Source organism: Palaemon carinicauda, chromosome 41 (assembly GCF_036898095.1).
Source record: "Palaemon carinicauda isolate YSFRI2023 chromosome 41, ASM3689809v2, whole genome shotgun sequence".
Classification (NCBI taxonomy): domain Eukaryota; kingdom Metazoa; phylum Arthropoda; class Malacostraca; order Decapoda; family Palaemonidae; genus Palaemon; species Palaemon carinicauda.
Window position 1 is genome coordinate 57,599,840 of NC_090765.1, and position 27,188 is coordinate 57,627,027.

The 27,188-nt window shown below is 43.3% G+C and overlaps 1 protein-coding gene across 6 annotated transcripts in view; it reads right to left on the reverse strand.

Moving 5' to 3' along the window:
* Positions 1-27,188, reverse strand: part of LOC137632681 (methyltransferase-like protein 22) — a 533,866-nt gene that overhangs the window by 129,222 nt on the left and 377,456 nt on the right. For all 6 annotated transcript variants that reach the window (XR_011042082.1, XM_068364769.1, XM_068364768.1 and 3 more), the window contains one exon: positions 8,360-8,512. Coding sequence is in view for 5 of the 6 variants with exons in the window: in XM_068364769.1 (XP_068220870.1) it covers positions 8,360-8,512 (153 nt within the window). In the remaining variant the exon portion in view is untranslated. The remainder of the gene's footprint in view (positions 1-8,359; positions 8,513-27,188) is intronic.

The following is a 27,188-nucleotide window of genomic DNA, read 5'->3' on the forward strand; positions in this document are numbered from 1 at the left end:
CAAAAAAATTCAAAGTACATTACTGTATCCCCAACGGAGAAAATTATCTTGGTATTTGTCATTTTTGGCAATGAACGCAATTTCTGGAACAAATTGGCGACAACTATTGTAGATACCATTTTAAATTAGTAATGACAATATTGGTCCGGTGGGGATCCAATGTCTGAGACTTGAAAATAATCATACTGTAAGTTTTGTTGTGTTCAACTTTTTACCTCACAAATTTTTGCAAAATATCCTAGGAAACTGTCATCTTATATGGGTTAATGAAAGTGGGTTTCTCACGTAAGGAAGTTTTAGTTTACCAATTACTGGAATTCACAGCCAAAAATAGCAACAATGTTTTACAGTAAGTTTGATTAGGCATTTCCAAATTCCAAGACTTTATGCATTTCTACTGTATCATGATGAGAATGGCCTTTGTATAGTTAAAGCTTTAAGACAATATTTGGAGATCTCTTAGATTATTAAGGTTCGTTACGGAACATTTTTTGTGAAGCACACATTCTTATAAGACCATTATCTATGAATGCTATTTCCTTTTCTTAAAGAACCTTATTTGTGACAATGCCTACAGACAGCTACTTGATTGAAGCCTCTTTACTCCTTTTGTGTGTCAATGTATATGACATTAGAGGATTGGAAACCTCTCTTAACTTAGATAAGAATGTGTCTCTCAATAAGGTTTTGGAAGCAGCAAAGTGGGGACGTCCTTCTATCTTTGTGCTTCTCATTATTTGAGAGAATGCATATAAATTTTTAATGATTGTTGGGCCTTAGGTCCAGTGGTGGCAGAGGGGGATATACTTAACTGTTAAAGTGTATGTTTTCCTTTTGTGTCAAATTACATGTATGAAGGAAGTAAGCCCTTGAGAAGTAGGTTATTGGGATAGTGTGGTACCATTTAGTATTCTTTGCAACCAGTCTCTTTCAGTTATTTTCAGATATTGGTCGGTACCTCGGTTTAAAATTTTTTCTCTTTGATACATTAAAGAAAAGTGTTTATGTTTGACACCTGTAATGAATATGGTATGAAAATATATTAGAAGTAAGCAGACAATTTTTTCTATTCTAATGATTACCAGCAATCCCCACCTCTTCCTGTTATTGGGGTAATCATTAACAAATTACAAGTATGAATTATCAAAATAAACCTAACATGTAAAATAGGATTACCTATTTCAATAATTACCTAGAATTAATGGACCATATCTCTGAGGATCCGTCCCACTTTAGAGGTGTTTTCCTATTGGCTGGTTATAAGATTGACCAAAAAGGATTGCTTTATTTACGTATAAAGTGTCCAAGGCAAAAACAGCTGGATCCTTATCCCTGTACTCCCTCCTACCAGAGCAGCTAATACACTCTCAATCAGAGTAAATCTTTTTCAACTAAGGTCAATTTTTTCTTTCTGTTAAATAGCAATGAACTATGGCCAGGTATTGAAATAAAGAGCTTGACGAATAGCAATGAATTATAGGAAAGTATCAAAATAAATAGCTTCATAAAAATGCAAACAGTCAGGTCTATCCTACCTGCTTGTTTACCTCACATTCTATTTCAGAAATGTAGCCTAGCTTATAGAAAGGTATATGGATAGCCCAAGTTCATGTTTATGGTAATGGTTGATGTTACAAGAAGCTAAGAATTCATATTACTTACAGGTCCTGAGTAGTTAATAAAAAAAAAAGGAGACAAAAGAATAAACTAGGAGCTAGGAATGAACATGAAGAACAATTCAACTAACAATAGGAAAAAACAATAGCAAAGATGAATAGGTTCAATTATACATGATATAACCAATGTTTCATAATGATTGGGGTAGAAGGACCAAACAGGGATTTATTTCTTACAGGGAGGATAATCTTCCACCATTTAGAATAATACAGAAATAACGGATTTTGAGCGAAGCGAAAAATCTATTTTTGGGTGAAAGAGCCATGTCGTCCTGATGGAAGTTCCTTCATTAGTAGCTTCCTAAGTATATGTGACTACAGTGATTTATCCCAGAGAATTTACCAAAGGTATCCAGAATTCTAACTCCTGGAGCGAGTATCCCTTAAATTTCTTCAAGGGATATCGCGTAAGGACGTAACTTGACACATCTCATAGCTATTTACACCCCAAATAGCCTTTCACTTTGAGAGGAAAAGTGGCAAGGAAATAAGAGTCGTTCAAGAGGTAAAACTGTTCGACTCTCCTAAAGTACTGTCAATAGTTCGGCCATCCGCCGCATCACGGCGCCACCTTCTTAAGTTCTTTGTCTCCGACCATGGCTTGGGAATCGATCGCAGACGATTTGGTAACGGTCTTAGTAGATCTCTTCGATCGTTGTAAGCGTATTTTCTCCAGATCCCTGAGGCATTTTTTAATTGTGCTCTCAAAAGTGGATCCGTCAAAGAGGCAAACTGGAGAGACCCCAACACTCTCTCCTGTTGTCTTCTTGAAATCTTTCGTGACTGAAGCAGATTTTTGACGGCCCCTGCAATCTCCTTTCTCTTTGCCTTTGGCAAGGAGAGGCAATGTGACTGTAAGTCCCAGTGGATTCCCAACCACTGGAAGTTTTGAGCTGGAGACAGCCGAGACTTTTTCAAGTTGATCTTGAACCCTAGGTACTCTAGGAATTGGATCCCTTTTCTGGAGGCTTGCAAGCATTCTTCTTTGGATGCTGCCCACACCAGCCAGTCGTCCAGGTAGGCCATCACCTGAACCCCTTTTAGGCGTAGTTGTCGAACAACTGCATTTGCAAGCTTTGTGAATATTCTTGGGGCAATATTCAATCCGAAAGGCATGGCTCTGAAAACGTATTTTCTTTTCTGGAGCTTGAATCCCAGGTAGGGGGAAACTTGGCGGTTGATTGGCACATGCCAGTATGCGTCCGTCATGTCTATGGAGACTGTGAATGCCCTTTTGGGCAGAAGGGTCCATATGTGCTGAAGTGTCAGCATTCTGAACTTGTAGTTCACAATGAACTTGTTGAGTGGTGATAAGTACAGAATGACTCTGAGCTTTTCCGAATCCTTCTTCGTAACACAGAATAGCCTTCCTTGGAATTTCATGGACTTTGCTTTCTTTATTACTCTCTTGTTCAATAGTTCCTGAACATATTCTTCCAGAACTGGGGTTGCAGGCTGGAAGAATTGAGGAAAGCTTGATGAGGTCCAACCCCATCCCAGTCCTATCTTGATCAGGCTGTGGGCCCAAGGATCGAAGGTCAACCGATCCTGAAAATGTAGCAGTCTCCCTCCTACTGGCAGCATCTCACTTTGAGTGCTGGGTGGAAGACTTTCCACCTTGGCCACGACTACCTTTGTTGCCTCTTCCTCTGAAGGGGCATCTAGAAGAGCCCCGAAAGGATCCCCTAAACTTTGGCTTAGAAGAAGCCGACTGCCTTTCATAAGCTGGGGTGAAAACTGGAGACTGAGTCGCCAGTGTTTGGGGCACCAGTTGAAAGGTGGAGGTAGGTTGTGCCACCGTCTGGGGCACCGTGGCCATGGGAAGCTGTTGCTGTCTTGGCTGAGAGGACAGGCAAGGCCGCTTCAACTTGTTCTTCGGCTGGGGACCCCTGTCAGCGGAAGACTTTCTCTTGGAGGACAAGCCCCATTTAGAGAGAAGATTCCTATTCTCCGAAGCAGCCTTGTCGACGACCTCCTTCACCACATCACTAGGAAAGAGATCTTTTCCCCAGATACTAGAAGCTATCAGCTTCCTCGGTTCGTGTTTCAAAGAGGCAGAAGCAAACACGAACTCCCGACAAGTTGTCCTGGCTCTGATAAAGTTGTATAAGTCTTTTGTAACCGTAGCCAAGTGCGCCTTGGCAAAGACCATATACATATCTGGAGAATCCGGGATGCTAGCCATCGTTTCTAGCACCGTTTGTAAAGACATGGACGCTGCCAAGCGCTCCTTTGTCTCATGTTCTCTCTTCAAGAGAAACTCTGACAGCTTTGGGAGGTCCTCGTTGAACTGACGTCCAGCGATATCGGCCTCCAGCTTCCCGACTGAGAAGGCAACGTGAACGTCCTTCCAGTCCTTGTCATCTGAAGGAAAAGTGAGGGAGAAAGGCTTGCTTTCTTCCAGTGTGGGGCAGGGCTTTCCTGCCCTTACGGCCTTCAGAGCTGCTTTAAACCCTTTATCCATAAAGGGAAAAGCACGTTGAGGGTCAGCAATAAATGATGGATGTTTCTTGCTTAATGCCGGCACCTTTGAGCAAGTGAATGCCCTCTCCTTTAGCTTTGTGGAAAACAAAGCCTGTGCTTTAGCGAGCTCAAGGACAATTACTTTCTTGGGCTCCGTCTCTTCTTTGGATGCCGGTTCAGTTCTGAGCCAGACATAACAATCCGGGTAGGATGCCCTGCTGGGCCAGAACTCTACCTCCTCCACTGGGACAGTACCCAGTTTCTCCGAAAGGAAAATCTTGCCTGCTGACATAGGCATGTGTTCCGCGTACCTCCACGGGTTAACATCGGAGAACACAGGGAGGTCCTTCACATTTAGTTTCTTCGGGGGTAAGCGCGAGGAAACCAATTGCTCGATCTCTGACCGGAAAGTAGTCTCTTTCTCTGACGACTTCTTCTGCAAGTCATACACCATCGACATCAGAGATTGCAAGGTGGTCGTAAATGCCTCCAGATGAGGCGGTTGCGAAGAGGTTGATGGAGCTGGTTCCACCACAGCCGCTGAAAAAACCGATACCGCTTCAGCATTCTCAACCTCGTTAGAAGGAGGAACAACTGCCTCCTGTTCTAACTCTTCTACGAGGATATTCTTCTCAGTCTCCTCGGAAACGACAGACATATTGTCGTCCAGGTGGACGCTCTCCAAAGCATCCGCCACGTCAGGGTCTCCAGGTTTCTGAACTGAGAGTTGCACCAAGGGGATCGCAGGTTTAGTCTGGGGAATGACGGCATTGTCACGAGCTCCGGGAAAGAGACAGTCCCTCATCCTAGCATTACGAAGGTATGGGCTCGAGGTATTCTTTTGGAAACCTCTAACACATTTCTGCAGCGTAATCCTAGTTGCATCCCTAGACTCAGCAGACTTTTGATCAGCAAAAGCCTCCTCATCAAAAGCCTCCTTAACCAACTTGTCACACACAGTACAAGCTTCTGGGTCCCAGTACTTGAGGACCCCTTTGGTGACAGAACAGCGGGCGTGAGACCTACACACGCCATGTCCGTAGAAATCCTTGCTGCGGACCCTACAAAAGTTGTTCCCGCACTCGGGATGCTCCTCCTGTAAACAAAAGAAAAGCAAATGAGTTTTCTGTGAAATTCCCAAATTTCAACATAATACATTTATTATATTTAGCTTGGATAGGGTAAGCTGTAGTAGGAAAGACACCCATATGTGTTTCCCATCCAGCCATTTGCTATGACCCCTTCCCGTATTGAACCATGAAATTCACAAGGAATTAAATAACAGAGGGAATATCCAAGATATATAGTGTCTGTTTGACACATCCTCTTATAATGTTCAATACAGTGGATAAATTCAATGGACATAACCATTAAAATAAGAGAGAATCATCTCTCTATTATGGTCTCACAAAAGGCTACACAAGAACCACTTGTAGGTTGGAAAAATCTTATCATATTTTTCTGGATACAGCAGTTGCCGGCGGCAGTATGCCGCCGACACTGCCGGCCCTGCCGACATTGCCGGCCCTGCCGACATTGCCGGCCCTGCCGACATTGCCGGCCCTGCCGACAATGCCGGCCTTGCCGACACTGCAGACACTGCCGGCCCCACCGACGTCATCGGTATGTAGGGCCAGTCGGTAAATGTCGGCAGGCAGGCGTCTGCCGAGCCTGCCGGCAGCTACCGTTAATAAAAATATAGTGTCGACCTGCCGACATTGTCGGCATGAAGGGCTAGTCAGCATATGCCAGCAGGCCGGCATCTGCCGGGCCTGCCAGCCACTGCTGGCTACACTATGGGTGGAAGGCATTGGCCAGCTGCCGACAAGCTACTCAGTTGCCGGCAGGCAGGCCTATCCAACTCACCAACGGCATCGATCAACAATGTCCGAGGTAAGAGAAACAGCGAACTGTTAGCCTAGCCAACCCAAATTGTCGGCAGAATAACTGCCGACTACAGCCCATGATAGAAAGAAAGAGAGAAAGATAAGGATAGAAGACGGCAAAGAATCAGCTATGTCGTCTAAATCTTGAAAGAGTGTGCCAGTGGAAGAGGGAAATCAATTCGGGCTTTCACTCAACCATATCCCATCTTGAGGGATATGGAAGGCAGTCCAAGGGAGGACTCTAAGGAACACTCAAAGATATCAGGTTATCTGTCAGTAACCTAACCAGGCACTGACAGAAAAACTCATGCCAGGTCTACAGACGTCCAGAGGAGCCTATGTAGAACCACGGCCATAAGGGTGTTGGATCATTCAACACGAAAGAGATAGCGGGGAAAGGGTGAATAGTCCAAAGTTAAAGCAATACCCTAAGGTATTACTTAACTTGAAGGATTCTGTCCTCGTAAAAGCCTCAACTAGGGAAAGTCAATTCCCCAGGTTGGGTTAGGCAGTGAGAGAACGTCCGAAAATGAACTCAAGAGAACAGAATCTCATACCAGGGGTCTAAACCGGGAAGAAACCTATCCTCCCGTTAAAAACCCCCGATACAGGACTGTCTGCTAGACCATAAAGAGGAAATTGTGCAACAATAACCTCTACAAGATCTAGGGAGGCAAGCCTCCTGAACAGCAACTAGCCCTACTGGAATACCGACAAGCTACTCAGTTGCCGGTATAAATCCAGGTAGCTAGGTGCCAACACAGACTTACTCTGATGTCCCGTCCCCAACTCCAAACTCAATGCTGACAACCTACTCAGGTGCCAGCTCAGAGAAAAGGAGAGGGAAACGAAACGCCCCAGAAAATTTACCCAACCATAGGTTACAGTAAATTAACAGAGGATAGCCTAGGCTAATCAGAGGGAAAGGGAATTACTCTTATAACTCATAGAGATAGTATTGACTTAAAGGGACAATGATATCTATCTTACCCCTAAAGACAATACAAGAGTAATGGAGACATATAAAGTATACTAAAGCACTAAAGCTATTAAGCTAGAGAGCTTAGAGAAACGTTCTACGTAACTCTGGTATACTAAAATGGAAGAGGAAAAGAAAATAGTAATATCTTAATTATATAAAATATTGCCTGAGCTTCAATACAACTTTACCAGGAAGGTTATATCATGCATGAGGTGTGAAAGTGCCTAGGCTAGAAGCCTAGCACTCGTGAGGCTTGAAATTATAGCCAAATTCACGACAACAATGACATAATAAAAAAATCCCTAGCTAAAATACTAAATAGTTAAAGTTATTAAAGCAAGAATGCCGGGAATATCGTTCTTGCTACCTAAATGAACAAAAGAACGATCGCGTCATGACGCCATCCAGCCGGCAACAGCTCTTGTTCATTAATTACGATATCAATCGAAAAGCAAAACTGGCAAGAGCTTACATTTACACAATTCAAAAGATAGGCCTATTACTTAACTTTCCAGAAGGTGATGAAGATGGGGAATCCATAATTCAAGCAGAAAAACTTCGAAAATAGCGAGATAACACAGGGAAAACTGGTCAGCAAAGCTACAAACGAAAGAATGGTTTGGTGGCGCCGTGATGCGGCGGATGGCCGAACTATTGATAGTACTTTAGGAGAGTCGAACAGTTTTACCTCTTGAACGACTCTCTTATTTTCTTGCCACTTTTCCTCTCAAAGTGAAAGGCTATTTGGGGTGTAAATAGCTATGAGATGTGTCAAGTTACGCCCTTACACGATATCCCTTCAAGAAATTTAAGGGATACTCGCTCCAGGAGTTAGAATTCTGGATACCTTTGGTAAATTCTCTGGAATATATCACTGTAGTCACATGTACTTAGTAAGCTACTAATGAAGGAACTTCCATCAGCACGACATGGCCTAAGCCCAAAAATACAAACATTCAGAGATACAAACACAAATCTAACTGAAAATAACAAAACTAGGGTAAAGAAATACTGTAATAAAACAATATCATATCATTTAGTACAGTAACAAAACAACATTTGTAATAACCTGATATCTGATTCATATGAAACATGACTATTTGTTGACTTTTGTAGCTGGAAATCATAGGCATAGGATACAGGTTGGGCCTTACCTAGGCCTAAATGTAACAAATTTTGACTTACAAATAGCTTCTTAGAACCAATTAAGTTTGTAAGTTGACGACAATTCTGTAAAACATTTTAAATATTTCTGGATAAACATATACATACATAGCTACACACTTTATAAACCAGTGTCAGGTTACTTAACGTTCCTTTTACTTTTTGGTACAAAGAACCGAGACACTTACCAATCAACAAGGCCTCCTCCTTTCTGCTGCTGATTTGATCCTTCCTCAAAACTTGCAAATCTCCATCACTGTCAACATTTACGTCCTTTGTATCAGACAGTTTCATTTTATTCTTGAAAATTGGATTCATAAAAACAAATCTTGAGAGTATAGCTGAAAAAGAAAAACAAATATAAATATAATCATTTTGGTACTTGCATAAAATTTAGTGCTTAAACTCTCTGAAGTATTAGATTCTCTATAATAAAACTAAAAGACAACTTTTCTTATCTTAATGTACAAAACTGAAGCCAGACACCAGACTGGTTCCTTTCCCTAAAGAGGCTTGGGCAAGGGTTACCGTCGCTATCAAATATTCTTTGGGAGCTGAGGAGGATTCTGCTATAACAATTCAATACTCTCAATGACAAATAAGAACCACTATAAGTTGGGAGGAGGGGGTCAGATCCTACGAATTTTGGGTAAACATTGAAATGATTTCATTATAAAAATTAAGCTTAAAGCAATGACCCTTACCTGAAATTCATATTGTTGACTACCACATTCAGGATGGAGGGAATAGTAATCTAACCTTAAAATTGTGATAAGCAAACCAATCAAAACAACCTCTATACTAGGATTAGGGAATATGTCTCTACTTCTCTTTAAAAAAAAAAAAAAAAAAAAGTAAGAGAGGAAAACATGCTCCTAAGGTCTGATAAAAATGAGAAAGTCTGTAGATCAGCAACCTAAAACCTTTGTAAATAATCAACCAGGGATTTGATGCCTTTTAAAGACTATGAATTTTTATTCTTGCATTCATTTCACTGCCTTTTTCCCTGCCAAGAGATGCCAAATTGGATAGAAAAAGATATTCAGAATAATTATAAGCCCACAGCTCAATGGAAATGGGTCAATGGATATCGGCTGTAGAGAAACAAATTATCTAGAGAGCAAACATAACAAATTGAGAGGTCAGGATATATAACAACCAATAAATAAAGTGGATCTTGTAGCCATAAATGCAATATCAATATTAGGGAAGCTTGTTTCACAACTAAGGAAAGCTGACTCAGCAGAGTAGATATTCCTGACTGACCAATACTCTCTCACAAGAATGGGGTTTTATAATAATCTGAAAGTACTTATCTCCTTTAAAAGGGATGACTTATCAAAAGCTTTGTGGCTGGTACCATTTACAAGAAGAAAAACTGAACCAGAACTATAGGGATGATCTACATCCCAGGAATGAGGGATGGCTATATTTATGACCATCTCAAATCAAGAATCTAGATGAGATTGGGAGAGATTAAGGCAAATAACTCAAAAACTCCCAAACAGAGATGAACAGCTTCAAAGTGAAAGATTTTTAAGATATTTTAGAAAATAGGACTGATTATAAAATTAATTTGTATTTTTTCCAGCTTTACAAACCTGAAGGATTGTCTTAAGCATAGCTAGTACGGCTTTTAAATGAGTACAACACAACTTGCACTCACTGCCCACCCTCTATAATATTCAAACTTCCAAAAGGATTAAATAACAGGCCGTTCTTTCCATAGACAGCCTGTACAATGTTTATAACGATTCCCGAAGGCTAAAATCAAATTTGTTAAGAGGGTAAATAACGTCAGGTGGTGCATGAAGCCGAGTAGCCCCACCCACCCACCTGTAGATGACCCTTCACTTTTGACCTTCAACCCAGGAATGAGACGAATGGTTGAAGTTGAAAGTTTAACTTTAAAAGACCCACGTTTGTATATCAAAGAAAATACTAATTACTTTTAAAATTTGTTGTTAGTTCTTCCAGGAAATACAAACCTTTTGTGCTTTACAACAGGGGGACCCATTAATTGGGGGGTGTGGAGTCTGCTTTTCCTTTCCTGGAAGTGTCAGTTTAACTGGTCTGTACAGGAGCAATGAAATGACTCCAGCACCCCCTATGGCCTACCTATACAAGAAGATTTGTACCTGGTCAAAGGAAGAGTCCCTTCCACCATAGGGAAGAGCAGTCCAGAATGATATTCCTGGCATATAATGATCAATGCGTTAGTATATATTCCATCACCCTCCCCCTCATCAAGGATGGATTTGGGAGATACCTCTTTAGATTCTAGCATCCAGAATCAAGTCAGATTCAGTGAGTAGCAGTACAACCAATTCACCCCAAATATAAGGGAAGGAAAGATGAAGGAATGAAGGAGAAGAGCCAGTCATTATACAGTACCTTTCATTCCAAACTTACATCTACACATTATTATAGACGAGTTGTTGGCTGGCTACACAATTAATTGAACAGCCACCACAGTACAAAAGAAAAATGTTGAGGGACTTGTGGGTATACACCAGTAGGTAAAAAGCCTTATCTAGTGTCTCCAAGTCAGAGCTTTTAACACCTGGCTAACTACAAGATTCTTCTTCATGACTAGGGTAGGGCCTATTACCCCGACTTCATGGGCCTTATACTCATTTTTTTTTTGGACGAGGCGCATTTGCACTGACTCGCAGCGGTGCCCTTTTAGCTCGGAAAAGTTTCCTGCTATCTAATAGGTTATCTTGTCCAACCAATCAGCGATCAGGAAACTTTCCCGAGCTAAAAGGGCACCCATGCGAGTTGGTGTACAGTAAATCTGTCTCGCTAAAAAGAATTGACTATAGTGCTGGCTGGTACTTGTACCCTATGAATTGTCAAGACGTATACCCTACGGATCATCTTACGAAGCCAATAAAAGACCATGTTCCTTGACACCTCTCTCGTGCTTCTGTCAGTACTAAGAAGAGGTGCTGACACTCAGCCCAGAGGTGTCGGGTCCAAGTAAAGCAGCTTCCTTGCAGGACACAAAATAATCTTCTCTCGATTGCCACCAGACACTTCATGTATAGAGGAGATGGAGAAGATCTCGAATCTGGGGTTATGCACTGAAGAGTTTTGGCCAAGAACTCAGGACCAACTCCTTCTAACTCTCAGTGCAGGTGACTAAATTAGGGAGAGACCTTGCATCTTGACTAATCTATTTGCCAATGCTAAGGTTAGCAAAATGACAGTCTTGAGGGTTAGATCTCTGTCTAAAGACCTTCTAAAAGGCTTGAACGGGGTACAGGAAAGAGCCTTGAGAACAATGGTCACGTCTCTGGGGGGGCTGAGGTCCCGGGGTAGGCAAGACTACTAGAGGCTCCTCATGAGTAGAGACAGCTCCCATGAGGAAGAGAGGTCTATACACTTAAATAGAGAGACTGTACTCAAGGCTAGAAGGTAGTCTTTGACAGCCACTATAGAGAGATGCTTTTCTTAGTGAAGGAAGAAAAAGAAATAGGTCAGAGCCTGATCAGTTATATATTAATGGATCTGGGGCCAAGGGAACAGGGTTCTCTTTTTCATGCTGAAATACATTTTGTGGAGAATACCTCCTTCTCATGTAACTCTGAAAATAGTGTGTATTTATATTCAGTAATCATTCATGGTTGATGCTTTGAGAGAGAAAAGCTTCTGTATGTCTATCAAGGGATTTAATGAATAAGGCTAACCAAATCTATAAAACATCTAGAATCAGTCCGGATGTCTGAGAACTAGGAATCTTAATATTTTATGTAGCATAACAGGATCCTTAGAAAAACAGCAAGCTTATTATCAGATTAATATAATAGTATGGAAAGATAGCACACATACAGCATAACATACCAAAATCATAACAAAGTTATGAGTACAAACTCATACAGGTACATTTATATACGTAACTGACAAGTTCTAGGGCATTCTCTCAAACTCCCCAGGTCAGAATTGACCAGATCTTGCGTAGAATCCAGAATGTACTGCTCCTCTTGTAGGGAAAATGTCAACTTTTGAAGAACAGTGGTAGGATCTTTTGGAATCAAGTTCTGACGTAAAAGAACAGTCCTATGAAGGGATGGAAAAGTATTCAGTAGTTTTGCTGCACGGAGGCTACTTATCAATAAGAAATGAAAGAAGACCAAAGTATAAGAATAACAAGGAAATATTTCCAAACTAAAACCTCTAAAATAATTTTTTATTCGTAAGTTCCTATAGAATTTTTGGAAAGCTGGTGTTTTCTATATAAAATTCATATTTATGAAGGGGAGGAAGATTTAAAAATATGAGTTTGTACAGTCACATGAGTTGATAGATTATAAACATCTATCAAGGGTGACAAGGTTATGATAATCAACCCTTCAAAAGATGTGAATCCTTCATTGTAGGCTCATGATAAGTGAACTGCTACAAAACTTGAACGAAGGAAAATTGTGCAGCTGGTTATATTGTGTCATCACCCTTTTTAAGTCTTAGGATTTTATTTGAAGGAATTTTACATCATCTAATGTGGTTTAATTAAATCTTTTTAAATCAATTTGTTAGGCTTAACGAATAACTCTCCTAAGTAGAAACCTACCATAAGACCCTTAAAATTACATGGAACTAATTATCCCAAATTACTTACGGCATTAACGCATGAGGAAACCAAAGTTAGTGCCGCTGAAAAAAAAAAAGGCAAAATAAAGTAAAGGGAAAAAGGAACGAATTAAAATTGAGGCCAATGCATACGTAATGAATAAAACCAGTGTCATTATCAACAGCATGCAAAAGAAGAAATCATCTCGAGTGTTCAAAAATGTTATTTTTATTAGTAAAATAAATTTTTGAATATACTTACCCGATAATCATGTAGCTGTCAACTCCGTTGCCCGACAGAATTCTATGGAGGGATACGCCAGCTATCACAATACTAGAAGGGGGTGTACTTACCAGCGCCACCTGTGGCCAGGTACTATAGTACTTCTTGTTGACACCTCCTCAATTTTTCCTCGGTCCACTGGTTCTCTATGGGGAGGAAGGGAGGGTCGATTAAATCATGATTATCGGGTAAGTATATTCAAAAATTTATTTTACTAATAAAAATAAAATTTTTCAATATTAAACTTACCCGATAATCATGTAGCTGATTCACACCCAGGGGGGTGGGTGAAAAACCAGTGTACAAGACTAAAGGATAGCTAAGTATCCCGTATTTCATATAATCAGTTATCCACAATAACAATGAAATAATAAGTACCTGGTAAGGAAGTCGACTTGAACCGTTACTCTGCCTTTAATAAGATCGTCTTCCTTACTGAGCGCAGCGTTCCTCTTGGGAGGCTGAATCAACTCAAAGGTGCTAAAGTATACAGGGCTGCAACCCATACTAAAGGACCTCATCACAACCTTTAACCTCGGCGCTTCTCAAGAAAGAATTGACCACCCGCCAAATCAACAAGGATGTGGAAGGCTTCTTAGCCGACCGTACAACCCATAAAAAGTATTCAAGAGAAAGGTTAAAAGGTTATGGGATTATGGGAATGTAGTGGCTGAGCCCTCGCCTACTACTGCATTCGTTGCTACGAATGGTCCCAGGGTGTAGCAGTACTCGTAAAGAGACTGGACATCTTTGAGATAGAATGATGCGAACACTGACTTGCTTCTCCAATAGGTTGCATCCATAACACTCTGCAGAGAATGGCTCTGTTTGAAGGCCACTGAAGTAGCCACAGCTCCCACTTCATGTGTCCTTACCTTCAGCAAAGCAAGGTCTTCTTCCTTCAGATGAGAATGTGTTTCTCTAATCAGAAGCCTGAATAGTAAGAAACTGAGTTCTTAGAACTTGGAAAAGAAGGTTTCTTGATAGCACACTATAAGGCTTCTGATTGTCCTTGTAAAGGTTAAGACCTTTTTAGATAGTACCTAAGAGCTCTAACTGGGCAAAGTACTCTCTTCAGATCATTCCCCACCAAGTTGGACAGGCTTGGGATCTCGAACGACTTAGGCCAAGGACGTGAAGGAAGCTCGTTTAGCAAAAACCGAGCTGCAAGGAACATGTAGCCGTTTCAGATGTGAAAACAATGATCCTGCTGAAGGCGTGGATCTCACTTACTCTTTTAGCTGTTGTCAAGCACACGAGGAAAAGAGTTTTTAATGTGAGGTCCTAAAAAGAGGCTGATTGGAGAGGTTCAAATCTTGATGACATAAGGAACCTTAGGACCACGTCTAGATTCCAGCCTGGAGTGGACAACCGACGTTCCTTTGAGGTCTCAAAAGACCTAGGGAGGTCCTGTAGATCTTTGTTGGTGGAAAGATCCAAGCCTCTGTGGCGGAAAACCGCTGCCAACATACTTCTGTAACCCTTGATCGTAGGAGCTGAAAGGGATCTTACTTTCCTTAGATATAACAGGAAGTCAGCAATCTGGGTTACAGTGGTACTGGTTGAGGAAACTGCATTGGTCTTGTACCAGCTACGGAAGACTTCCCCTTGAGACTGATAGATTCTGAGAGTGGATGTTCTCCTTGCTTTGGCAATCGCTCTGGCTGCCTCCTTCGAAAAGCCCCTAGCTCTTGAGAGTCTTTCGAAAGTCTGAAGGCAGTCAGACGAAGAGCGTGGAGGATTGGGTGTACCTTCTTTACGTGAGGTAGACTTAGAAGGTTCACTCCTAGAGGAAGAGTCCTGGGAATGTCGACCAGCCATTGCAGTACCTCTAAGAACCATTCTCTCGCGGGCCAGAGCGGAGCCAACCAACGTCAGCCGTGTCCCTTTGTGAGAGGAGAACTTCTGAAGTACCCTGTTGACAATCTTGAACGGCGGGAATGCATACAGGTCGAGATGGAACCAATCCAGCAGAAAAGCATCCACGTGAACTGCTGCTGGGTCTGGAATCGGAGAACAATACAACAGGAGTCTCTAGGTTATCGAGGTAGTGAACAGATCTATGGTTGGCTGACCCCACAGGGCCCAAAGTCTGCTGCAAACATTCTTGAGAAGGGTCCACTCTGTGGGGATGACCTGACCCTTCCGTCTGAGGTGATCTGCCATGACATTCATACCGCCCTGAATGAACCTCGTTACCAGTAGCTTTCGATCTTTAGACCAGATGAGTAGGTCCCTTGCGATCTAGAACAACTTCCACGAAAGAGTCCCTCCCTGCTTGAAGATGTAAGCCAGGGCTGTGGTGTTGTCAGAGTCCACCTCCACCACTTTGTTAAGCTGGAGGGACTTGAAGTTTATCAAGGCCAGAATAACCGCCAACAACTCCTTGCAATTGATGTGAAGTGTCCTTTGCTCCTGATTCCATGTTCCCGAGCATTCTTGTCCGTCCAAAGTCGCACCCCAGCCCGTGTCTGATGCGTCCGAGAGGAGACGGCGGTCATGTTTCTGAACAGCCAAAGGTAGACTTCCTTGAGAAGAAAGCTGTTCTTACACCACGCGAGAGAAGACCTCCTCTCTTCGGAAACAGGAACTGAGACCGTCTCTAGCGTCATGTCCTTTATCCAGTGAGCAGCTAGATGATACTGAAGGGGGGGGAGGTGGAGTCTCCCTAACACGATGAACAGGGCCAGCGATGAAAGTGTCCCTGTTAGACTCATCCACTACCTGACTGAGCATCGGTTCCTTCTCAGCATGCTCTGGATGCATTCTAGGGCTTGGAAGATCCTTGGGGCCGACGGAAAAGTCCGAAAAGCTCGACTCTGAAGATCCATACCCAAGGAGACAATGGTCTGGGATGGAACGAGCTGAGACTCCTCAAAATTGACCAGGAGGCCCAGTTCCTTGGTCAGATCCATAGTCCATTTGAAAATCTCCAGACAGCGACGACTTGTGGGAGCTCTTAAAAGCCAGTCGTCTGACGGAGCCGGACACAAGATCATGGTACTGCTGCACAGTCTGTGAACTGTCAATCATGGGCAAGCGAGGAAGTACAGTGACAACCCGAATCTGTCTAGACTGTCTGGGTCGTACAGACAACTCCTTATCGGGTTGCTGAGGTTGCCGCACTGCGTCACAACAAGTCACTTCTGTTGGTTGTTGAACGTCTTCCCCGTGACACATTGACTCCGTAAACAAAAAATCCTCTAACAAGGACTAAGCTTGGACTGCATGTCTTGCAACACAGCTCAAGGTCTATGGGAGCAGGTGTGGTAACAGACGGGATTAGCGACTGAAGTGGAACCATTACCTTCCCTGGAAGCATGTTATGCTTAAATAAAAGTCCATAGGAGACTATGCAGCTAAAGGCTCCCTCCAAATGACAGAGTCCTCAAGGGAATATCAGAAGGAGGGAGAAAAGAACTTTCTCATCTACATGGACCATATCCTAGAAAAGCTAAGTTCTCTCAGTGAGGGTTCACTGGTGCAAAAGCAGCAGACTAGAAGGCAACGTTATGAAACTGCTTGACAGTCTAGTGAGTTGGCAACAACCAAAGATGTGTGACTGAGAAGCATGCGGTAAGGTATGCAGAGCATGTTGTATGCAGAGTATGCTGTATGCAGAGCATGCTGTATGTAGAGCATGTTGTATGCAGAGCATGCTGAATGCAGAGCATGCTGTATGCAGAGCATGTTGTATGCAGAGCATGCTGAATGCAGAGCATGCTGTATGCAGAGCATGTTGTATGCAGAGCATGCTGTATGCAGAGCATGCTGTATGTAGAGCATGTTGTATGCAGAGCATGCTGAATGCAGAGCATGCTGTATGCAGAGCATGTAGTATGCAGAGCATGCTGTAAGCAGAGCATGCTGTATGTAGAGCATGCTGTAAGGAAAGCAGAGCGTGTGCATGGCGTTTAACATTTCTCAGAAATTCCATGACCAGTGCTAGAGTGCTTTATGCATGCTTGCATGGGGTTTTAATATCAACATAATATTTACCTTACATTCATAACTAATGATTCATATTTTGCCATATTTTGCGATATTGTTAAAAATATATTGCAAGGAATACAAATATATTTTTATAAGAAATACAAATAACCTCCATTATCATAAGGTTTGAAAATGGAGGTAAGGTATGCTGAACAGCAGAGTCAGAACGAGCTGGAACAACAATAGTTGTGGTTTCCTCTTCAAGACTCTGTTGAGGGAACACCTGAGGCTCAGTCTGCAAAGGCTGATCAAAGGAAGTAGCAGAAGGTAGGCGCATGGGTGGAGGAGGCTGACTCCTGGCATGAGTGGCTGAACTCAAGGGTTGTGCTTGCTGAGTGGTTGGCGGATGCGCAGTAGCAAGTTCCTGAGGAACGAGTTGAGGTTCCTGCGGTGTGAGCTGAGAGCGAAAAGGTAGTGGCTGCGCAGAACGCAGTAAAAATCTCGCAAGTTGAGGCTCCTGAGGCGCAAGGCTAAGGTGTTAAGGTGCTTGCCTTGAGGAGGGTTGAGCTCGCTGCAGCGAGAGCTGAGGAGACTGACTCATGGATGGGAGAGGTTGTACCTCAAGCGAGTGTTGCCTCACTGGTGGAACAGCAAGTGGAAGCGGAGGAAGAGAGGTATAAGCCTCCTGTTCCCATTGCTGAGGTTGCCTTAAGGAAGGCGGAGGGAGCTGCACACCACTGGGATCAGTAAACTCATAACGTGGCTCAACATCGTACGCCTGGCAGGTGGTACTGCAGTCAGGCGGAGCGAGCGCAGGCGGAGCGAGCGCAGGCGGAGGGAGCGCAGGCGGAGGGAGCGCAGGCGGAGCGAGCGCAGGCGGAGCGAGCGCAGGCGGAGGCGCAACCTTCTCAGCCCGACACTCACGCATCAAGACCGAAAGTTGTGACTGCATGGACTGCAGTAGAGTCAACTTGGGGTCGGCAGACACTAAGGTCTGCTGAGGTAAAGCCTTAACAGCAGAGATCTGTTGCGGCAGAACCTTACTCCTCTTAGGCGGAGTGCATTCAACTGATGACTGAGGAGAGTCAGAGCTAACCCAATGACTGCATCCGGGTTGTTGAACTCTAACTTCGTACGTCTGGCATAGGTCTGGACTTTACGTTTAAGAGGTCTTGAGACCTGAGACCAGCGTTTTCTCCCCTAAATTTCTTCTGCAGACGAGCAAAATAAGGGCTCAATCGTCTGCGGGTGGGAGTGACGGTCTCGGTAAGACACGCCCACAACCACCGAGGATACTTCTGTGCGCCGATCAAGGCCTGCTGAACCCTTTTGTCCTTCGACATTGCTTCTCCCCTGGGCTTGGGAGCTTGCAAGAGGTCCCGGACTGGGAGGACGACTGGCGCGCACAGAAGTACCCTCACGCACAACACTGACACACTTTGCGCTAATCACTTATCACTTTGATTTTCTGTTTGCACTTATTTCACTGAACTCGAAACTTTAAGTGGTTTGTACCTGAAACACGCAATTCTATCCTTTCTCAAAAGTTAGTAATTGCGAAAACAGAATTACAATGTAACAGAAAAATCTAATGAAAGATAAATAATTCAGTGGCTGGAAAGAGACTAAACACTAGATCACTCTAGAAACGTTTACCTTCTTCCCCTAAAGAGACTAGGGAGAAGAGCAAAACGATAACAACGTTACTCGCTTGAATGAAACGTTTATCCTCCTCTTTCTCCCTCCGTCTCTATCTCTCTCTCTCTCTCTCTCTCTTGACTTAGAACCTGAGAGAAGAGCCCAATCATATATATCGTTAAAACATATTATTGTTAAAGGAAAAAACTGAAATATTTCCCAAAATGAAAAGTTCCTTTATTAGGATTAAAACCATTAAGTTAAGAAAGAATGAACAAAACGCTAGACACGGTTACTCTTACTGCAACGTGAAACCGTGAAAATTCTTTCTCTATCGTAACGATAGAGCGCAAGTTGAACGTTCTGAACGTCAACAACTGCAGAGACAAAACAAAACGTTAGTTCAACTTTGAAAACAGTACTAGACTATCAAAGAAATTCTTTCAAAGACATTAAAATAGCATATGTTAACAGGTAAAACCGAAATGACGGGCTCAATGTTAATTAACTTCGGTACCAAGAAAAGACCGCCTACTATTAGGAAGGTCGAATATAAACAAATATAAAAATTAATTTTAATAAGTTTATAATAAAAGGAAGTTAATCGAAGAGGCCTATAAGAGGCGGAGAGATATAAAATAAATCTATAACTTTTGTTAAGCAAAATTAAGAAAGAGAGTCTATACTCTCTTAGACACCAACACTTCCGTCTAAGGGAAGGGTCGGCCATTAAAAGGTGAAAGAGAGTTCATACTCTCTTCGTCACCATAATTAATCAAATTAATTCCAAAAGCTAACTAAGCTAATATAGAAGTTTCCAGTAAAGCGACAGCCGAAATCAAAGAGAAATACTTCACCAAAGTCGTGAAAATACTCCAAGAACATAAGCGTATCCCAGAACGTCTTGCCGGAAGCACGACAGAGGAAAAATTGAGGAGGTGTCAACAAGAAGTACTATAGTACCTGGCCACAGGTGGCGCTGGTAAGTACACCCCCTTCTAGTATTGTGATAGCTGGCGTATCCCTCCATAGAATTCTGTCGGGCAACGGAGTTGACAGCTACATGATTATCGGGTAAGTTTAATATTGAAAATTGATTTCTGAGAATGATGATTTAATCATCATTGTTCAAAGTGCCCAGTACACATCTTGCTGGCCTTCTTTCCTAGAGTCGAGAAATTCCTACTCTTAATCCCACTTTTAATGCTAAATAATCAAAATAACTTCACAAAGGAAAGGAAAAAGAGACATGGGTCAATCAAGAGGTGAAACAGATGAACATGCCTAAGTGCATTAGAAACTAGGGTATGTCGAATTATCAACAGTCTAGAAAGGGAACATACTTGTTAGATAGTTCAAAAATTCATCAAAGATATCACTCAGGAGACATCATCGCCATTGACAAATACAACCTGCTTACAAGGTCGATTCAAACAATATCGAAGGATGAAGAACTAAAGTCTTCTAGGTTCCAACGTTAACAACAATACAAAGATAAATCCATTTAAGAAACATTCATTTTTTGTTAGATAAAATGAGGGAGATTTGGTTGGTGCTGCCAGGGTGCCGCAGCCCAAGTACTGCTGTGGTACTATAGCCCACACTCCCCATCTCCCACCACAAATGAAGCTTCATATGCTGATTCCTATACTGTCGCTACCTCAGCGGTCCCTAAGGTGACCAGAGGTAGCTACAGGGTCTATCAGTGTGCGTATGGTATCTAAAATTTTATATCTGATGATTCATCTACTGTATATATCATTAGCTCCAAAGCATTATGTTAGGGATAAGAACAAAGCAGTGAGGTTGAGAATGAGTGTGAGAAACGAAGTAGAAGCTAGAGTGGATATGAATGTGTTGAGGAGGTTTGGTTTCTACTGGACCAAACCTCCTCAACACATTCATATCCACTCTAGCTACTACTTCATTTCTCACACTCATTCTCAACCTCACTACTTTGTTCCTATAGTCTATTGAAGAAGGTGATGAATGCAAGAGTTCATGAGAGAATTGCAAGAGACCAGAAAGAGGAAGGCCAAGGTTTGGGTGGATGGATGGAATAAAGAAAGCCCTAGGTGACAGGAGGATAGATGTGAGAGAGGCAAAAGAACATGCTAAGAATTGAAATGAATGGCGAGAGACTGTGACGCAGCTCTGATAGGCTCTGCTGCTACCTTGGGTCACCTTGACGACCACTGAGGTAGCGGCAGTAGGGGAGTCAGCATATGAAGCTTCATTTGTGGTGGAAGATCAGGAAGAGTGAGCTGTGGCACTAGCAGTACCTGGGCTGTGGCACCCTGGCAGTACCAACCAAACCTGGCTGAGTCCCTTGTCAGGCATGGAAAAAGAATGAGGGAAATATTCCCTTTTGATCATTTTTTTACATCAGCTACCTCCCAAAATTAGGAGAAGTGCCATGGTAGAGAGATAAAATGTACAGTAATGAAAAAAATTTTCAACTTAATTATATAACTTCCTTTTATTTCACATTCCTCTTCTAATGTTTGCAAACAAATATCATCTAGTTTATTGAGGAAACACGAAATAAGTTCTTAATATTTTGTAGCAGATTTAAGGAGGAACTTAGATTGTTGAAGATACTCTTATGCAAAGATTTGCTGATATAGAAAGTCAGTGTAGAGTGATCATAACGATGAGACCCTGCTGCTATCTTTCCAGAACTTGGATCAATCTTCATGTGAAAACTGAACTACTGTATTACAGTATTTAATGTGAATGCATAGGACATTATCAGTGCCTTTAATCATTTTCAGTGTACAGTAATGAGTCTTCAGAAGATCTCCTAAGGGGAGTGCAAGTGAGTGTAATGCAAAAGCTAAGCTTGGCTCTATGGGTGACGTTGGAAAGTGTGCAGCAAAGTATGGAGGGAATTGTGCTAATTGCATAAATATGGAACTAAGTCTTGCACGATCTCATGAAACTGGAGCTGACAGATCTTAACCATGATAACATACATCTTCATTGAACACTTTGAGAGGGGAAGGGGAAATTCCAGAAGACAAACTCTTTTTGAATTGGACATGTTATAGAGTATATAATACTTAATGGTATTTGCATAATTAATAACTCAATCTCTTTCATGTTATATATAATTTGCTTTGTTTTTTTATTTTGCCTAATAACTGGCATGATGGATTACAACACAGTTGTGAATCCAGGACTAACAGTATTTAAATTTTTATACTGATACCAGAGATCAGATTACAAAGATTAGTTTATTTGAAGCATTTTAAAGAATGGATGGATTAATAAAGGTAAAACTTGCTCTTTAAAGACATTGGTCCATCAAACAAGTTGGATTACATTGTAAGGAATTGAATTATGAGGGGATTTACTTTAGCTAAAGGCAAAAAAAAAAAAAAAGTACTGTATTGTACATGCTCATCTCTATGCCAAGGTGTATTAAAAGGAATAAAATCTGTAAAATGTTATTTTGATAATAAAATAAATTTTTGAATATACTTACCCGGTGATTATATAAGCTGCAGCTCTGCTGCCCGACAGAAAACTCTACGTTAAAAATACGCCAGCGATCGCTATGCAGGTAGGGGGTGTACTTCAACAGCGCCATCTGTCGTGCAGGTACTCAGTACTCATTGTAAACAAAGAACTCAATTTTCTCCTCGGTCCACTGCGTCTCTATTGGGGAGGAAGGGAGGGTCCTTTAATATATAATCACCGGGTAAGTATATTCAAAAATTTATTTTATTATCAAAATAACATTTTTCAATATTTAACTTAGCCGGTGATTATATAAGCTGATTCACACCCAGGGGGGTGGGTAGAGACCAGCAATAAATGTTTACATTATTATGAGCTAAGGATTTTTTATTTCATTTTAGCAGTTATCAAAATAACAAACATAAAATAAATAAGTACCTGGTAAGGAAGTCGACTTGAACAATTACTCTGCCTTTTTAAGTACGTCTTCCTTACGGAGCCTCGCGATCCTCTTAGGATGCTGAGCGACCCCTAGGAGCTGAAGTATCAAGGGTTGCAACCCATACTACAGGACCTCATCAAAACCTCTAATCTAGGCGCTTCTCAAGAAAAGAATTTGACCACCCGCCAAATCAACCAGGATGCGAAAGGCTTCTTAGCCTTCCGGACAACCCAAAAACAACAATAAAAACATTTCAAGAGAAAGATTAAAAAGGTTATGGAATTAGGGGAATGTAGTGGTTGAGCCCTCACCTACTACTGCACTCGCTGCTACGAATGGTCCCAGGGTGTAGCAGTTCTCGTAAAGAGACTGGACATCTTTAAGATAAAAAGACGCGAACACTGACTTGCTTCTCCAATAGGTTGCGTCCATTATACTTCGCAGAGATCTATTTTGTTTAAAGGCCACTGAAGTTGCGACAGCTCTAACTTCATGTGTCCTAACCTTCAGCAAAGCTTGGTCTTCCTCACTCAGATGGGAATGAGCTTCTCGTATTAACAGTCTGATAAAATAGGATAAAGCATTCTTTGACATAGGCAAAGATGGTTTCTTAACAGAACACCATAAAGCTTCTGACTGTCCTCGTAAAGGTTTAGTTCGTCTTAAATAGAACTTAAGAGCTCTAACAGGGCATAAGACTCTTTCTAGTTCATTTCCAACCATATTTGATAGGCTTGGAATATCGAACAATTTCGGCCAAGGACGAGAAGGTAGCTCGTTTTTGGCTAGAAAACCAAGTTGTAAAGAACATGTAGCCGTTTCAGATGAAAATCCGATGTTCCTGCTGAAGGCGTGAATCTCACTGACTCTTTTAGCTGTGGCTAAGCAAACCAGGAAAAGAGTCTTTAAAGTGAGATCTTTAAAGGAGGCTGATTGTAGGTGCTCGAACCTTTCTGACATGAGGAATCTTAGTACCACGTCTAAATTCCAACCAGGTGTAGCCAAACGACGCTCCTTCGTGGTCTCAAAAGACTTAAGGAGGTCCTGTAGATCTTTGTTGTTGGAAAGATCTAAGCCTCTGTGACAGAAGACTGATGCCAACATGCTTCTGTAACCCTTGATAGTGGAAGCTGAAAGAGATCTTTCTTTCCTCAGGTATAAAAGGAAGTCAGCTATTTGAGTTACAGAGGTACTGGTCGAGGATACTGATACTGACTTGCACCAGTTTCGGAAGACTTCCCACTTCGACTGGTAGACTCTAAGAGTGGATGTCCTCCTTGCTCTAGCAATCGCCCTGGCTGCCTCCTTCGAAAAGCCTCTAGCTCTCGAGAGTCTTTCGATAGTCTGAAGGCAGTCAGACGAAGAGCGTGGAGGCCTTGGTGTACCTTCTTTACGTGTGGCTGACGTAGAAGGTCCACCCTTAGAGGAAGAGTTCTGGGAACGTCCACTAGCCATCGAAGTACCTCGGTGAACCATTCTCTCGCGGGCCAGAGGGGAGCAACTAACGTCAACCTTGTCCCTTCGTGAGAGGTGAACTTCTGCAGTACCTTGTTGACAATCTTGAACGGGGGGAATGCATATAGGTCTAGATGTGACCAATCTAGAAGAAAGGCATCTATATGAACTGCTGCTGGGTCCGGGATTGGTAAGCAATATATTGGGAGCCTCTTGGTCATCGAGGTTGCGAAGAGATCTATGGTAGGCTGGCCCCATGTGGCCCACAGTCTCTTGCACACATCCTTGTGTAGGGTCCATTCTGTTGGAATGATTTGTCCCTTCCGACTGAGGCAATCTGCCATGACATTCAATTTGCCTTGGATGAACCTCGTTACTAGAGAAATGTTTAGATCTTTTGACCAGGTGAGGAGGTCCCTTGCGATCTCGTACAACGTCATAGAGTGGGTCCCTCCTTGCTTGGAGATGTACGCCAAAGCCGTGGTGTTGTCCGAGTTCACCTCCACCACTTTGCCTTGAAGGAGAGACTTGAAGCTTTTCAAGGCCAGATGAACTGCCAGTAGCTCCTTGCAGTTGATATGCATTGTTCTTTGACTCGAGTTCCAAGTTCCCGAGCATTCCCGACCGTCTAATGTCGCGCCCCAGCCCGTGTCCGATGCGTCCGAGAAGAGAACGTGGTTGGGAGTCTGAACAGCCAGGGGCAGACCCTCTCTGAGGCTGATACTGTCCTTCCACCAAGTCAGGCAAGACTTCATCTTCTCGGAAATGGGGATCGAGACCGCTTCTAGCGTCTTGTCCTTTTTCCAGTAAACAGCTAGGTGAAATTGAAGAGGACGGAGGTGTAGTCTTCCTAACGATACGAACTGTTCCAGGGATGATAGTGTCCCTATCAGACTCATCCACTGCCTGACTGAACATCGTTCCTTCTTCAGCATGTTCTGGATGCATAACTGGGCTTGACTTGTTCTGGGGGCCGACGGAAAAGCCCGAAAAGCTTGACTGTGAATCTCCATCCCTAAATACACAATAGTTTGGGATGGGACTACTTGAGACTTTTCCATATTGACCAGGAGACCCAATTCCTTGGTCAGATCTAGAGTCCACTTTAGATCCTTCAGACAGCGACGACTGGAAGAAGCTCTTAGAAGCCAGTCGTCCAAATAGAGGGAGGCTCTGATGTCCGCTAAATGAAGGAATTTGGCTATATTCCTCATCAGCCTCGTAAACACAAGAGGAGCTGTGCTTAGGCCAAAGCACAGGGCTTGAAACTGGTAGACAACCTTTTCGTAAACGAATCTCAGAAAAGGTTGGGAGTCTGGGTGGATGGGGACGTGAAAGTATGCGTCCCTTAGGTCTAAAGAGACCATCCAGTCTTCCTTTCTGACCGCTGCTAGAACAGACTTTGTGGTCTCCATGGCGAACGTCTGCTTTGTGACAAAGACATTCAGCGCACTGACGTCTAGCACCGGCCTCCACCCTCCTGTCTTCTTTACCACTAAGAAGAGACGGTTGTAGAAGCCCGGGGTTTGATGGTCCAGGACTTTGACTACCGCTCCCTTTTCTAGCAAGAGAGACACCTCCTGTTTCAATGCTCGTCTCTTGTCTTCCTCTCTGTACCTGGGAGAGAGATCGATGGGAGACGTTGCTAGAGGGGGTTTTCGTACAAACGGGATCTTGTACCCCTCTCTGAGCAACTTCACAGATTGTGCATCTGCGCCTCTCTTCTCCCAGGTCTGCCAGAAGTTCTTGAGTCTGGCTCCCACTGCTGTCTGAAGAAGGAGGCAGTCAGACTCTGCCTTTAAAGGACTTGGTTCCTTTCTTCTTCCCACGTCTCCCTTCGGCACGAGCACCTCCTCTGCTGGAGGCTCTGCCACGAAAGGGCGGAATAAATCTGGACGCTGGAGTGTCCATCCTTGGTCTTGACAAGGTAGGCAAAGGGGTGGCTTTGCGGGCAGAGGACGCAACCAGGTCATGGGTGTCCTTCTGAATCAAAGAAGCAGCAATCTCCTTAATCAAGTCCTCTGGAAAAAGGCACTTAGAGAGAGGAGCAAACAGAAGTTCTGATCTTTGACACGGTGTCACTCCAGCTGACAGGAAAGAGCAAAGGTTCTCACGCTTCTTGAGGACCCCGGATACGAACGAAGCAGCAAGCTCACTAGATCCGTCACGTATGGCCTTGTCCATGCAGGACATGATGAGCAAGGAAGATTCCTTCTCAGTCGGGGAGATCTTCCTGCTCAAAGCTCCCAGACACCAGTCCAAAAAGTTGAAGACCTCGAAGGCTCTAAATACTCCTTTCAACAGATGGTCTAGGTCCGAAGGTGACCAGCATATCTTAGAGCGTCTCATGGCTAGCCTGCGGGGAGAGTCTACCAGACTTGAGAAGTCGCCCTGGGCAGAGGCAGGAACTCCCAAGCCGAGAACTTCTCCCGTGGCATACCAGACGCTCGATCTGGAAGAGAGTTTAGCAGGGGGAAACGTAAAGGCTGTCTTCCCTAGACTCTTTTTGGACTGCATCCAATCTCCTAAAACTCGTAAAGCTCTCTTGGACGAGCGTGCGAGGACGAGTTTCGTAAAGGCAGGCGAGGATGACTGCGTACCTAAAGCAAACTCTGACGGAGGAGAGCGTGGAGCCACAGACACAAACTGGTCCGGATACATCTCTTTGAACAGAGCAAGAACTTTTCTAAAGTCCAAAGAGGGCTGCGTGGACTTGGGCTCGTCAAGGTCCGAATGTGGTTCATCAACGTGTGCCGCATCGTCATCATCAGAGAGTCCATCATCCGAGAATTGAGGAGGAAGCGGCAAAGGAGTAGGTATCGGCTGGTCAGCTGAGTCCGGTCGCACGGGTGCACGCGTGACAGAACCGGACGCAACGTCATGGAACTGTTGCCCAGTCTGTGAGCTGGCAACAACCATAGCAGCGCGGGGACGCACAGCGTCTACTCCAGACTGTCTAGTCTGATGTGGGCGAGCAGAGGTAACCACACTGGGTTGCGGAGGTTGACGCACCGCGTCAAAACAAAACAACTTTGACGGTTGTTGTACCTCGCGAACGTAAACGGAAGGTTCCGTGCGTCGCTGAGCGTCAACATGCGGCTGGCAGGGTACACTGGAACGCATGGGTGGCGGGACTCTCTCAGCTGGAGTGCGCAAGAAGGTTGCCTCAGCGTCCACAGGACGCACAACCGTGGTTGGTTGTAGGCAAGAGGTTGGTGCAGCAGCAACCTTC